At 36.6% G+C, this 12,789-nt stretch overlaps 1 protein-coding gene across 8 annotated transcripts in view; it reads left to right on the top strand.

Annotated features, from left to right (window-relative positions):
- MLIP (muscular LMNA interacting protein) overlaps positions 1 to 12,789 on the top strand; it is a 256,712-nt gene that overhangs the window by 145,195 nt on the left and 98,728 nt on the right. For all 8 annotated transcript variants that reach the window (XR_004300192.1, XM_032409636.1, XM_032409638.1 and 5 more), the window contains one exon: positions 900 to 2,471. Coding sequence is in view for 7 of the 8 variants with exons in the window: in XM_032409636.1 (XP_032265527.1) it covers positions 900 to 2,471 (1,572 nt within the window). In the remaining variant the exon portion in view is untranslated. The remainder of the gene's footprint in view (positions 1 to 899; positions 2,472 to 12,789) is intronic.

Genomic DNA, 12,789 nt, shown 5'->3' with positions numbered 1-12,789 from the left:
CTTCCTTCCTTCCTTCCTTCCTTCCTTCCTTCCTTCCTTCCTTCCTTCCTTCCTTCCTTTCTTTCTTTCTTTCATCTTTCTTTCTTTTTTTTTAAATTTGTTGGGGGTTGGTGGGTTGCATTGTTTCAGGCAGATTACATTTGTAAAGTACTCTTTTCTTTTGATATGAAAGCATATCTACCTTTCCCAGCATAATCCAAATCATTTATTAAATGTTCATTCTGGCAAATAATTAGTGACATGTTTTTCATAAATTAAAACGTGCTCTGTATTTCAAACTTTGCTTTCAATCTCTTAATTTATCATTGTTGATGTCAATTATGTTGATGTTGGGTGCTGCATCTTTTGAATTCTGGTCATTTTTTTGCAGCTGTGCAATAGTAGAAGTACTTTAAGTTTTTAAAATTTTAAACGCTTGAAGTGTGTTAGATTTTTTAAGGATTATAGTCATTATATTATTGTAGTCATATTATTATACTATTATATTTTTACAATGGAAGAAAATCTATCTCATTTTCCAATGTGAATTGAACTTATATTGATAGTGATTTAAATCTTTTCAAGTCACACAATTCCAAATTAAGATAACTATTTTAGATTTTGTCAGTGAATTATTTTCCAAATGGAAACATGCATATACAATTCTATATTGATGTTCTTCCAGGGAATAAATGAGGTATAATATATAATACTTCACAATTTGTTTATATTTTATTTCAAATTTAAAGCAATGTCTCAGTAGCACAACAGAATTTCTTCCATTTTTATGGAGGTTTAAGGTGCCTGTTTTGTGTGAACTAATAGAAGGACTGTTTGCAGAATCACACAAGCAACAAGAATATTGTGATCATTTCACAAATAATGTCCTATTACAATCTGTCTATTTCTCTTTCCTCTAGTTAACTTCTTCTCCCACTACCTCTGAGCAGCTTGCCTGTAAACCACCTGCTTTCTCCTTTGTTTCTCCAACTAATCAGAAAACGCCACCTGACCCAGTTAACCTCGACGGAGCCTCTGTGCTAGAGGAGTTCCACACTAGGAGGCTGGATGTCAGTGGGGCCTTGGTGGAAGAAACAACTACGTATTTTCAAACTTCTGCTCACTCTTCACCCTTTTTTGCATCGAAGGGCACCTCCTCGACGTCACAGTTTCCCCATTCCACTCAGTTATCAGTTTCTAATTTATCCAGTCCAAGAGCAGCAGATCAGAAACCTGGACTGGCATCTGAAGTTCTGAAGAAGACAACAGCTTTCACCTCGCATGTCCTTAGCCCCAGAGAAAGCCCGAGAACCACTTCTCCTTCACCATCCTCCAGTGCTTCTGTGAAGTCGAATTCGGGCTCGTACATACCAGTCCGTATTGTCACACATTCGCTCTCTCCAAGTCCCAAACAGTTTACCTCCTCTTTCCATGGCTCTTCTTCCACTATCTGTAGCCAAGTGTCATCTACTGGAAATCTCTCAAAGTCAGGGGTGAAATCCCCAGTGCCTTCCCGGCTCTCCCTTCTCACTGCCATGCTCAAGTCAAACCCTTCTCACCAAAGACCCTTTTCCCCTGCATCCTGTCCCACTTTCTCTCTCAACTCCTTGGCTTCTTCCACACTCACACTCGATCAAAAAGCAAAACAAACCCCACCCACACCTAAGAAATCTCTCTCTAGTTGCTCCCTGAGGGCAGGGTCTCCAGAGCAAAGGGAACATCAGGTTTCTGAACTTAGCCAGCAATCCTTTCACTTACCTTTTTTTGCCAAATCTGCTCCCCTTTCTCAGGCATGCTCCCTCTCTCCCACAAAACATGTCGATAGTAGCCTTATTTCTTTGAATGTAGAGAAAACATCACCCACTTCTTTGAAGAGTAACCCAACGCTCTCCCTGCTACAGACTGATACATTGAGTTCTGCAGGTCTTCCTCCTGTTCCACCAAGTGTTCCTTCTCTTTCTTTGAAGGGCAAACAGGATGTTGACCTCAGAGGTCCAGAAAAGCCCAGGAATATTCACATACATCCTACATCAGCCTCCTCTGCATTATCTTCTCTATCTCCTCCCATTAATCAAAGGGCCATGTTCCCCTCTCCAGAGAAATGTTTCCATCCTTCCCCAGCTCTTTCAAACCTGATAAACAGATCCAAGAGAACAACCCCACAGCTAGCTGACCAGGGGCAGAATCCTTCAACTCTTCCTTCACCCCCTGTCTTCAGTGCTAGCTCTGCCTCTCTTTCCAAATTGGGGTCCTCCGCTCTCCCTCATGCTAATCTGCCTACCCAGGTGCTCCAGCTCCATCCCTCAACACTGTACCCAAATTCTGGCAGTGGCACCTTGCCTTCAAGACTTGGAAAATCTGAAAGCTCAATATCCAACCACAGGTCATCTGTTTCAACCCCATCACCTCCCATCTCTCTAACAAGAACCAAGGAGCTGATTTCACCCTGTGCATTGTCCATGTCAACAGACCCTGAAAATAAGAAACCCAAGGTATTTTTTTGGCACGTTGCATGGTGCATGTTTATTTTGAAATACGGGAGAATCTTTTTTTCCAGGGGAAAAATAACTATGATATTAATTTTGCTCCTACACGGAGTTATAGAAAGTGTAAGTGGGGCTAGGATTTGGTATATTTGAATGTGGAAGTGAATTATAATCTATCTAAAAATGTGCATGTTTTGGTAAAAAGCTTTGATTTTGCAAATCCTCCTGTTATGGCAACTTCTTGTATCTTGAGTCCAAGGGCAGTTTTTTTTCAGGCATAATATGAATTATATCATTGATCACAAAGATGGGATTTAAAGCAGAGAGTTTAGATTTGAGAATATCATACCTTTCTGATTATTTAATTACATGGACCCTATTGTCCAACAAAATATTCTATACTGATAGAATAGTAGTTGGGAGCAGTGTAAAATGGAATATTATCTAGATCTAAGTTGATATTATTGCCAAGGCAAGTTGAAAACTTTCTATTTCCTTTGTTGGCATTCATTTATCATTATCAATTTTTCCCTTTTTACCAAGTTGATTACTGTTCCTCATACCTCCTCAAATCCATATGAATATGGATTTAGCTATATACATATAGGGCAAAAAGGAATAGAAGTTTCTTTTATATGTGAATATTATATATATATTATTTTGAACACTAAATACTTAGGAATTATGAAAAACAGAAAGGGTGGATAGGCTGGGTATGAGGAAATAGAATTGAGAGAGGAGAAATACTGACTTCTAAATGCTCTGAAGCAACCCAGTGAGCAAGAATGTGACATTGGCATTTATTTATTTACTTATTATTTTTATTTTATTTTATTTTATTTTATTCTTTTATTATTGGAGTATAATCAATGTACAATGTTATATTAGCTTCAGCTGTACAACAAATTGATTCAACAATTTTATGCTTTGCTCAGTGCTCACCGTGATAAGTGTAGTTACCATGTAATACTATTAAAATATTATTTTCTATGCTGTACTTTCATCTCTGTGGCTTACATATTTTATAACTGGAAGTTTATACTTCACCTCCCCTCTGACAACCACCAGTTTCTTCTCTGTATTTAAGAATCTGGTTTTTTGTTTGTCTTTTCTTTTGCTTTGTTTTGAGATTCCACATATAAGTGAAACAATATGGTACCATGCACTGTTGGTGGGAATATAAATTGATACAGCCACTGTGGAAAATAGTATGGAGGTTCCTCAAAAAGTTAAAAATAAAAATACCATATAATCCAATAATTCCACTACTGGATATTTACCCAATGAAAACAAAAATGCTAATTCAGAAAGATAGAGGCACCCCTATATTTATTGCAGCATTATTTATAGTAGCCAAAATATGGAAGCACCCTAAGTGTCCATCAACAGATGAATGTGTGAAGAAGGTGTAACACACACACACACACACACAGAGAGAGAGAGAGAGAGAGAGAGAGAGAAGAATATTATGTAGCCATAAAAAAAGCATGAGATCTTGCCATTTGCAACAACATGGATGGACCTATAGGGTATTATGCTAAGTGAAATAAGTCAGACTGAGAAAGAGAGATACCATATGGTTTCATTCATATGTAGAATCTAAAAAGCAAAAGAAATGAAGAGAGAAACAAACAAAAAGAATCAAACCTGCGAACAGAGAACAAACTGATGGTTGCCAGATGGAAGGGGAGAGGAGGATGGGCAAAATGGGTGAAGAGGTGTGGGAGATACAGGATTCCAGTTATAGAATGATTAAATCATGAGAATAAAAGGTACAGCATAGGAAATATAGTCAATGGTATTGTAATAATGTTTTTTGGTGACAGATGGTAGCTACACTTGTGGTAGGCACGGCATGACAGAGATGTTGAAGACCATGTTGTATACCTGAAACTAATGTAACATTGTGTGTCAACTATATTCAAATGAAAACACTTAAAAAACCCCCTGTACTCTGGAGACTGGCATTTATTTTAATATGAGAAGGAAAATATTTGAAGGTGTGATTCATAGAGATCATTTTTCCTGGTAGAAGGGCAACTCTGCTCTAGAGCATACCAGCTTCCCAACTATTCTCAAATAATTAGTGTGTGGATCCTGTAGAACCAGAATTTGGTTATTGTTGTATAAATAAAATAAAATTATGAAAGTGTCTGGGTTAGGAGGGGACTGGGATTTTTAATTCAGTGCATTGAAATAACACAGTTTGAGAGCTTCCAACGTCCATGGAGATTGTGTTCAACTCTGTTACTGTTTGAATGATGAAGTTAAGATGGGAAAGATAAACAGCCCACATGATCTTGTTAATGATGTTGTCATACAATTCAACTTAACAAGCATGCAGAAAACACCTGCCGTATGCCCACCACTATATCAGCTTTTTTTTGGATGTGTGTTTGTGTGTATGTATGTTTTAAGGAAAGTAAGCAGTAATTCTTTGTCTTTAAAAAAATAATTTTTTTTCAGCAGAAGAAAATATACATATACATAATGTGAAGAAGCTATATAGGGTTATTAAATCTATAATAAAACTAGAAAACAAGTATAAGGCAATAGTAACATAGTAAAATACAGATGATTGTAATTATTCACTGAATTCAATATAATAGAAATATTATGGGGTATGGCTAGTGAGGGAAGTCATAATAAATATCAGGTCTGTTGGAAATGTTTAGGATTTAGCTTAATGAAGAGGGAAGGAGCTAGAAGTTCAGAAACAGTAAATAACCTGACCAAATTTATAGAAGATGAACCCAGAGGAGTATATGTGGAGACATAAAAAAATTGGTCTTATCATCAAATAGTGATAACTGTAATAATAATTATTTTAACAGATATCACATGCTTTCTGTGAGATAAGAACAATCCTATACAAAATATACAAAGTAGTTAAAAATTAATTAAAAGAGACTATTCAGTTACTTTTTATGACCATATAAACTTGGTAATATTTTCTCCATATTATACCAAATGGACTATTGTCCAAAACACAAAAGCAATACCAAACACAAAAGCAATAACTCATATTAATTATCATTTTAGCCTGATTTAATAATTCTTATGAAGGAAATCATCATTATGGAATAGTCAGAATTATCAATTTCTATAATGTTTGGGTCATTTAAAAATGTATTTTTAGAGATTATTAAGTCCTTGTATTTTAAACTTTCAAAGCAAATGGGATGGAGAAAATCTAACATTTTCTATAATTCTAAATTTAAAAATCTTATTTATTTGAGGTAAAATGACCTGGTGGTTATCTTTTCAACCCTGGCGATCAATGGGGTGACAGATGTCGCAGCCAGATCGCCCTCACATCCAAAGTGGTGGTGGTTATCTTTTCAACACATATGTGTTGTGATTATGGAATTCGTTTGTGGTATATTAAAAACAAACTGCTGATGTAAACATCACTGTCTCCTGAATTTATTAACAATTATTTCTTAAACCATAATGCCGTAAGATTAAATTATTCATTACCTTTGTGAAAAGAGATTTTACTCCTCCAGAGTCTTCTTCAAAGTATTTCTGTTTGTGGTTCACTCTGCTTTGTTCACATTTTGTCCTGTTTTTGGAGAGTTGAAGATCCCAGAGGGCTTTTGATCAAGTCAAGGTCTTTTTTTGTCCTGAAATCAAGTTTGTTGAAGATCTGTTCTCCCCCAGCTCACTTACTGCTCCCAATATTGAAGAATTTTCAGCATTTGCTTTATTGTTTGTTTTATTTTTTTAATTTCCAAGTTAAAAAATTCAGCTTATAGAAGTGCATTATAAATTTGATGAACATGAAAATATGAAGAATAATTATATCTATTTTTACCTGCTTTTTGAACAAAAAATGATTCTTATAATGGGCAAAATTTATGATAACTTCTGCAAAAATAGTTGCTCTCTGAGACATGCTGTTCTTAGTTATATTTATTTTTTCCTTGCTTCTTGCTATTATCTCTCCAGGTAAAAACCAGCCTACATTTTTTTTTTTTTTTTTTTTTTATTGCAAACTATTATTTGCAGGAGTTGTAACTTGAGTATAAAAATTCATTAAAATGGATGCTGGAATAGGTAAATCTTATCCCAGTTTCCTTTGATGTTTGACTAGTTATGTTTGAATTGCTGAGATTATTTCATAGATTGATAAGAGGAAATAGACAAAAGCTTTGGGATATCAAAGAATTCATATGTGTCTATGGATTGTTTCTTGTCTTGCTCCTTCCACTGTGGTGCTAATCCAAGCACAGGGCTCTCTTTGAAGTCAAAGAGCTTCAGGTTTAGATCAGGTTCACTCAGTGCCAGATCCCAAAAGAAAAGAAGTCCTAGAATACAAATGGCCATCAAATTAAAACATGAATGCTTGAAGGGTATTAGTTCAAAGTGTGGGCCCTGCTGTCCTTTGATATTGAAATAAAATGGAACAGCTAGAGTATACTGAGCTAAATTCAGATATGAAGCATATTTGATATTTCTTTTTCATAGAATCTTAAGGTTCTGAATCTGTTTGCATTAGTATGATATAATTGATATACTTTAATTTCAGATATAGTTTTTTTTTTTTAAAGATTTTATTTATTTATTTGAGAGAGAGAGAATGAAAGACAGAGAGCATGAGAGGGAGGAGGGTCAGAGGGAGAAGCAGACTCCCTGCCGAGCAGGGAGCCCGATGCGGGACTCGATCCCAAGACTCCAGGATCATGACCTGAGCCGAAGGCAGTCGCTTAACCAACTGAGCCACCCAGGCGCCCCAATTTCAGATATAGTTTTAAAATATTATTTCACGTTATAATTATGGCCCTAGACAGGATGAGCATCTCCCTGAAGGTTGCTCATTGTACTCTTTGAGTAACATCTATATTGTTGAGATGTTTCTGTCCCTTGGGAAAGCCTGAATATCCTAAAACTAATTCCTGGAGTTGATTTGAGTTCCCAAAATATTTGGTCTTCATTTATAAAATAGTTTAAATTTTTCTACTAGTGAATTATCATGATATTCCACATGGGGATTTGAGGACATTACCTCAAAACTTCAAACATTTTGCCACTTACTGAAGATGGTTTGAAGCTTTTTTCTAACTCTGAGGGCTCCAGTGGCATGCTGCCCTAGCCTTAAAGCTATTTGGACACATGGCTTGGGAATCAATTGGGAACATTTTAATATTTCATCAACTTTTATAGTTGGTGTTTTATTTATAAACTCTCATTCCTTGAAGGCATCAAAGCATTTCCAAATACATCACACCGAAAACTTGGTGACAACAGTCTCTATGTGATTTTCTCCATTTCTGCTGACCACTTGTCATTAGGGAAATGAGCAATAATGGAATGTACCTCCATGAGCTAAAATAGTCGATGTGGTTCAAGCTAGTCATCCATTCATTCAATAGACATTCATTGAGTGCTTATTATGTGCAAGGCACGTTTCAAAGTCATGAGGCTGTTGCAACAAAATAAAATTGCAAAATGCTCACAGAAAGTTTACATTCTTGGGTGGAAGAGAAAAAATCAGCAATTACCACTACCACCTCCCCACTGCCATAAGTAAATTTTCTTGTGTGTTACAAGGTCATACATGGTGTGGAGAAAAGTATAGTGGGGTAAGGGATAGTGTCACAAATTAATATTGGGTGGTCAGGATAGGTTTCTTTGGGAAGGTGACACTCAAAGAGGTGATGCACCTTAAGAGAGTATAGTCAGGATTTCTGTATCAGTTAGGAAGGACGTTAGGTTTGAGGTTGGTGTTGAGGAGAATAACTACCACGACTTCCAGTGCTTTGACGAAACCTCAGATGCGAGGCCTTCTGGCCAAACACCTGCGATTTCATATTGTTGGAGAGTTCACTGTATCCCTGGGGGTTGCAGCTTTCTATGAGTTTGCTGTGGCCGAACCAAGAAAGAAGGCATATGCAGATTTCCACAGAAATTATGATTCCGTGAAAGATTTTGAGGAGCTGAAGAAGGCTGGTATCTTTCAGAGTGCAAAGTGATTTTGGAATATAAAGAATTTCTTTGGGTTGAATTCCATTGAAGTTTGTCACTGACCTCTGTTCCTGAACTATGAAACACGAATATTGGGTTATGGAATAGTTCATCTGGATAAATAAACAACTAACAAAAAAAAAAAAGAGAGAGAGAGTATAGTCAGGAAAAATACCTGATGTCAGAGAGTGCTTGGCAAAGATAGGGGAGTCAGTATGGCAAGAGTGGAGTTAGTAGGAGGAATTTGAGGTTGTCAGAGAGATATGTAACTGCAAGCTGGGGCCTGAGAGGTCTTTGCTTTTTAATTTGAGTAAGAAGCCATTGGAGGGTTTTGAATAGATAATTGGCACAATATGTCTATCTGGCTGCTATGCTAAGAATAGACTAAAACAGTGAAAGTGGAAGTAAGGAAACCTTAGGAGTCTGTTGGAACAATCCAGGCAAGTGATGATGATGGCTCTGGTGAGGTTCTAGTGGTGAAGGTAAAGATCATGTATCTGTTCATATTTTGTAGGTAGTGTAACAAACATTGACAATCACATGTGAAATGATAAAACAATTGAAACTAGATATGTGTATCTTCTTGTTTCCTTTTTCTTTTTGTCCCATTGTTTTGTACTCCACTTCTTCTACAGAATTTTTGATGCCTTTGTGGAAATTCTAGATTTTCCAAGGTTCTCCCATTCCTGCTGTCACTTACATCTATGTACTAACCAATTCAGGGTCTCATTCCCTTTCTTTCTCTCCAACTAGCCTTTCTGAAATGAGCTTAGCAGTGATTCACACTCAAGGGTCAGTATTTGACAAAATCTTCTTTTTATACCCCTTGAGGAGTATTTTCATTTTAGTTCAAGGAGGGGCTTATGCAGTTTAACTCAAAAAAGGGATTAAAAAAAAAATAGGGATTCAAGGTCATGAGTTCAAATCTTGGAAGTTCACATCACTGAAGGACTTTGAAAACTAATATTAGAAAGATTAGAAATGACTTTAAGGCATACTTGGAAGGGGGAAGAGGATCTCTAATCACTCAGATGTGTCTAAGACATGAACAGTAGATGAGGAACTAAAATTTTGTTTCTTCATGTCCTCTAAATCTTACTGTAATTTTCAATAAAATACTTCAGTTTTAAATCAACGAATATTTGCTGAGTATCTGTTCTTTACTAGGTTGGTATAAGATATTGGAAATAATAGAAAATACCTTCTCTAAAAGACCTATCAGGCTAATAGGGATGTCAAAATTTTGTAATACAATATGTATGTTTAGAGTACTAGAAACACACAAAAGATTAATCAACCATGGAGAGGGGTCCTAGGAAGAGAGTTGTTCAGGGAAATTTCCCCCCATCCCTTCCCCACTGCTTCAGTTCTCAGGATCATTATAGAGATTATGCTCTGCCAGTCATTCAGATGTGAGGGAGGTATCTGGGCAATTTCCTTCTGTGAGTTAAATTAGGGCTTGGGTTGAGCTTTTGCCTCAGGGAGATTCTGACTCAGGCACTGCATGCATGGTCACTGATGAATAGAAGTGTATGTTTGGAGCAATGGCTTTCATTTCTACTCATGGATGCATCAGGAAGGAGAAGTTGGCCATAGTGGTAGGGAGGCTCTTTGCCAGGGTCCTCTCTTATTCATGTAATCTGTGCCCTTCACTGATACTTAAAGTGTAACCATGAGTTCAAATTTCTAATTCTCAAGGTAACTAATGTAGTTTACCTTAAGATCTCATGGGTCTTTGTTACTGGAGCCTGTGGTAGAATTTTAGGCATCAGCAATAGCAGATAGGATAGTGGTGAGAAGTATTTTCTGAAGGGGAAAGATGTGTTGCTGTCCCCACCTTCATAACCAGGATTTATGTTGCAATTATCTAGGATAAATAGGACTTATAAATAGGATTAGTTCTGATAAAGTTATGTAGTAAAATAGCATTTCCTTTTCTAAACCTAAATTTACCCTGCACCTGTCATGTAGTGGATATTTAAGAAATATTTATTGGGGGTGCCTGGGTGGCTCAGTCAGTTAAGCACCTGACTCCTGATTTTGGCTCAGGTCATGATCTCAGGCTCATGAGATTGAGCGCCATACTGATCATGGAGCCTGCTTAAGATTCTCTCTCTCCCTCTCCCTCTACCCCCCCCCCCCCCCGCCCCATGAGCTCTCTCTCTCTCTCTCTCAAAAGAAAAAGAAAAAGAAATATTTATTGAATGTTGACCAAAAGCATAGATTACAAATTGGAGAGATACACTAAGTATCATTGAATTTTTTGCTGGATTCAGGGTCAGGCTAGTCAGTTCTACCTTCTATATCAGCTGATGGTGATTCCAGCCTATAATGCTACAACCTACTATTCAAGTTATACTTACCTTGACTAGAGTGATTTGTAATTTTAAACCAAGGAAGGGAAACCAGTGAATTCAATTTCACACCTTGGAATGCTAAAGAAGAAATATGTTCCAAATTAGAATATTGTTAAGAGAAACCTGAAGGAATACAGTGAATCCAAAAATATCTCTAATGTCAACAAGAATGACTTTTACACTGAAAAGGAAAGACTACATATGTCTTAAACACACATGAAGCCCGATATGTGAGGAAGTAGAAGGAAACATCTATATGCTCTAAATTCATATCTCCTGGTCTAGATAATAAATTATATCTCAAACAGATGAAATTTCTACTTCTATTGTAAATGATGGGAAATAGGAGATTTGCTGGAAAAAGAAGTGAGCCATATGTTTTATTTTTCACAAAAAAAGGGAAGGTAAATTCTGAAAATGATTGCCTATATTCTTAGTTTGTGATTGTTTCCAAAAGCAGTTATAACTGGAAGTCAGACATTTTCTTCAAGCAACGGATGTTTATTGAATTGCCTTCCAAGTTCTAGCTTTTGTGATGTTTTTCATGATATCATGAATAAGGAAAGATATATGAGGCATGAGGACATATTTCTGTGAACTCACATTTGTTCTGAGTGCCCGATCTAAAGCATCCTGGAGGTCAATTTCTATTCCAACACCCTATTTGAATTTTCTGTGAATTATTTATCTCACTATAACTTTTCTTTTGCTTTCTTATTTCTTTGCTTTTAGTTTGTCTCTGTTTATTAGGGTGTAAGCTCTAGAGAGTAAAGGCTTTGGATGTTTTGTTCACTGCTGAATCTCTAATACTTAGAGCAATGTAGGTCACAAAGTAGATACTCAATACTGTTTTGTTGAATGAATCCATTAGTTGAACTGTCATATCCAGATAGATTTACAGGATAGATTGATGTCTACGAGGTTGGTAGGACCCAGGAGGCAAGAGCTCCCTATCCTTGGTATATGACTTGAATGAAGATAAAAATGACTTGCCTAACAAAATGGTTCATGAAATAATATAAAAATTCTTATCTCCATAGTTTGCAATAATAAACCAAAGTTAATCAGATGAAACTGGATAGAGTAATGCCTGAAGTACTATTTGGGATCTGGAGAAAAAAAGCATAATTACGTTGGAATTTAACTTCAACAAATGTTAAAAAAAAAAAAAGATGAAAGCATTAGGGATTTTAGGTGGTAGCATACTCTACTCAGTGTGATCCAACAATATGAAATGACTCCAACTTCACTCTCCTGTATATTCTAAACTGACCACAAAAACCAAGGAGACAATTCCAGTTATTATCATCTTCACTGTATTGAGTTTATTGTTGATATCCTAAGGTGATGATTATATTCTACTTTGTGTTAAAAATAAATCTAGTTAAACATAAACTTTTTTTTTTAAGATTTTATTATTTATTTATTTAGAGAGTGAGTGTGTGAGTGGTGGGAGGGGCAGAGGGAGAGGGAGAGTGTCCCAAGCAGGCTCCATTGCTTAGTGTGGAGCCTGACACAGCCTGATTTCATGACCCTGAGACCATGACCCAAGCTGAAATCAAGAGCTAGATGCTTAACTGACTGAGCCAAGCACCCCAACACACACCTTTTCAATATGTAAAGGAATATTGACAGAAGAAAGTGATGAGGATAGTGAAATTCTTCCATTGAGGATCAGTAAGGAGGGGCTTGGTGGAAACAGCAGTACAACTATCATGCAGAATCAAGCTCTTCACATGTGTCATCATTCCAAGATGGGTAGAAAGGACCAATGGAGTAAGTTAACAGGAAGCATATTTTGGCTCAGTATAAGACAGAATTTATTTTTACCACTTCTAACAATTAGGCCTAAACATGCTGTCTTGGGAGGTAGGCAAGTGTTCATGTGGTAGGCGAACAGAGGATCGATCAGAGAGATTCATGTCTTGGATGAGGGGTTGAACGAGATGGTCTTCAATATCACATCTAATTCTAAGATTCTATGGCATTATGTTCACAAT

The sequence above is a fragment of the Phoca vitulina genome, unplaced genomic scaffold (genome assembly GCF_004348235.1).
Source record: "Phoca vitulina isolate PV1807 unplaced genomic scaffold, GSC_HSeal_1.0 scaffold11, whole genome shotgun sequence".
NCBI lineage: Eukaryota > Metazoa > Chordata > Mammalia > Carnivora > Phocidae > Phoca > Phoca vitulina.
Note: the sequence above shows the minus strand (reverse complement) of the source record. Positions and strands in the feature narration are given on the sequence as shown.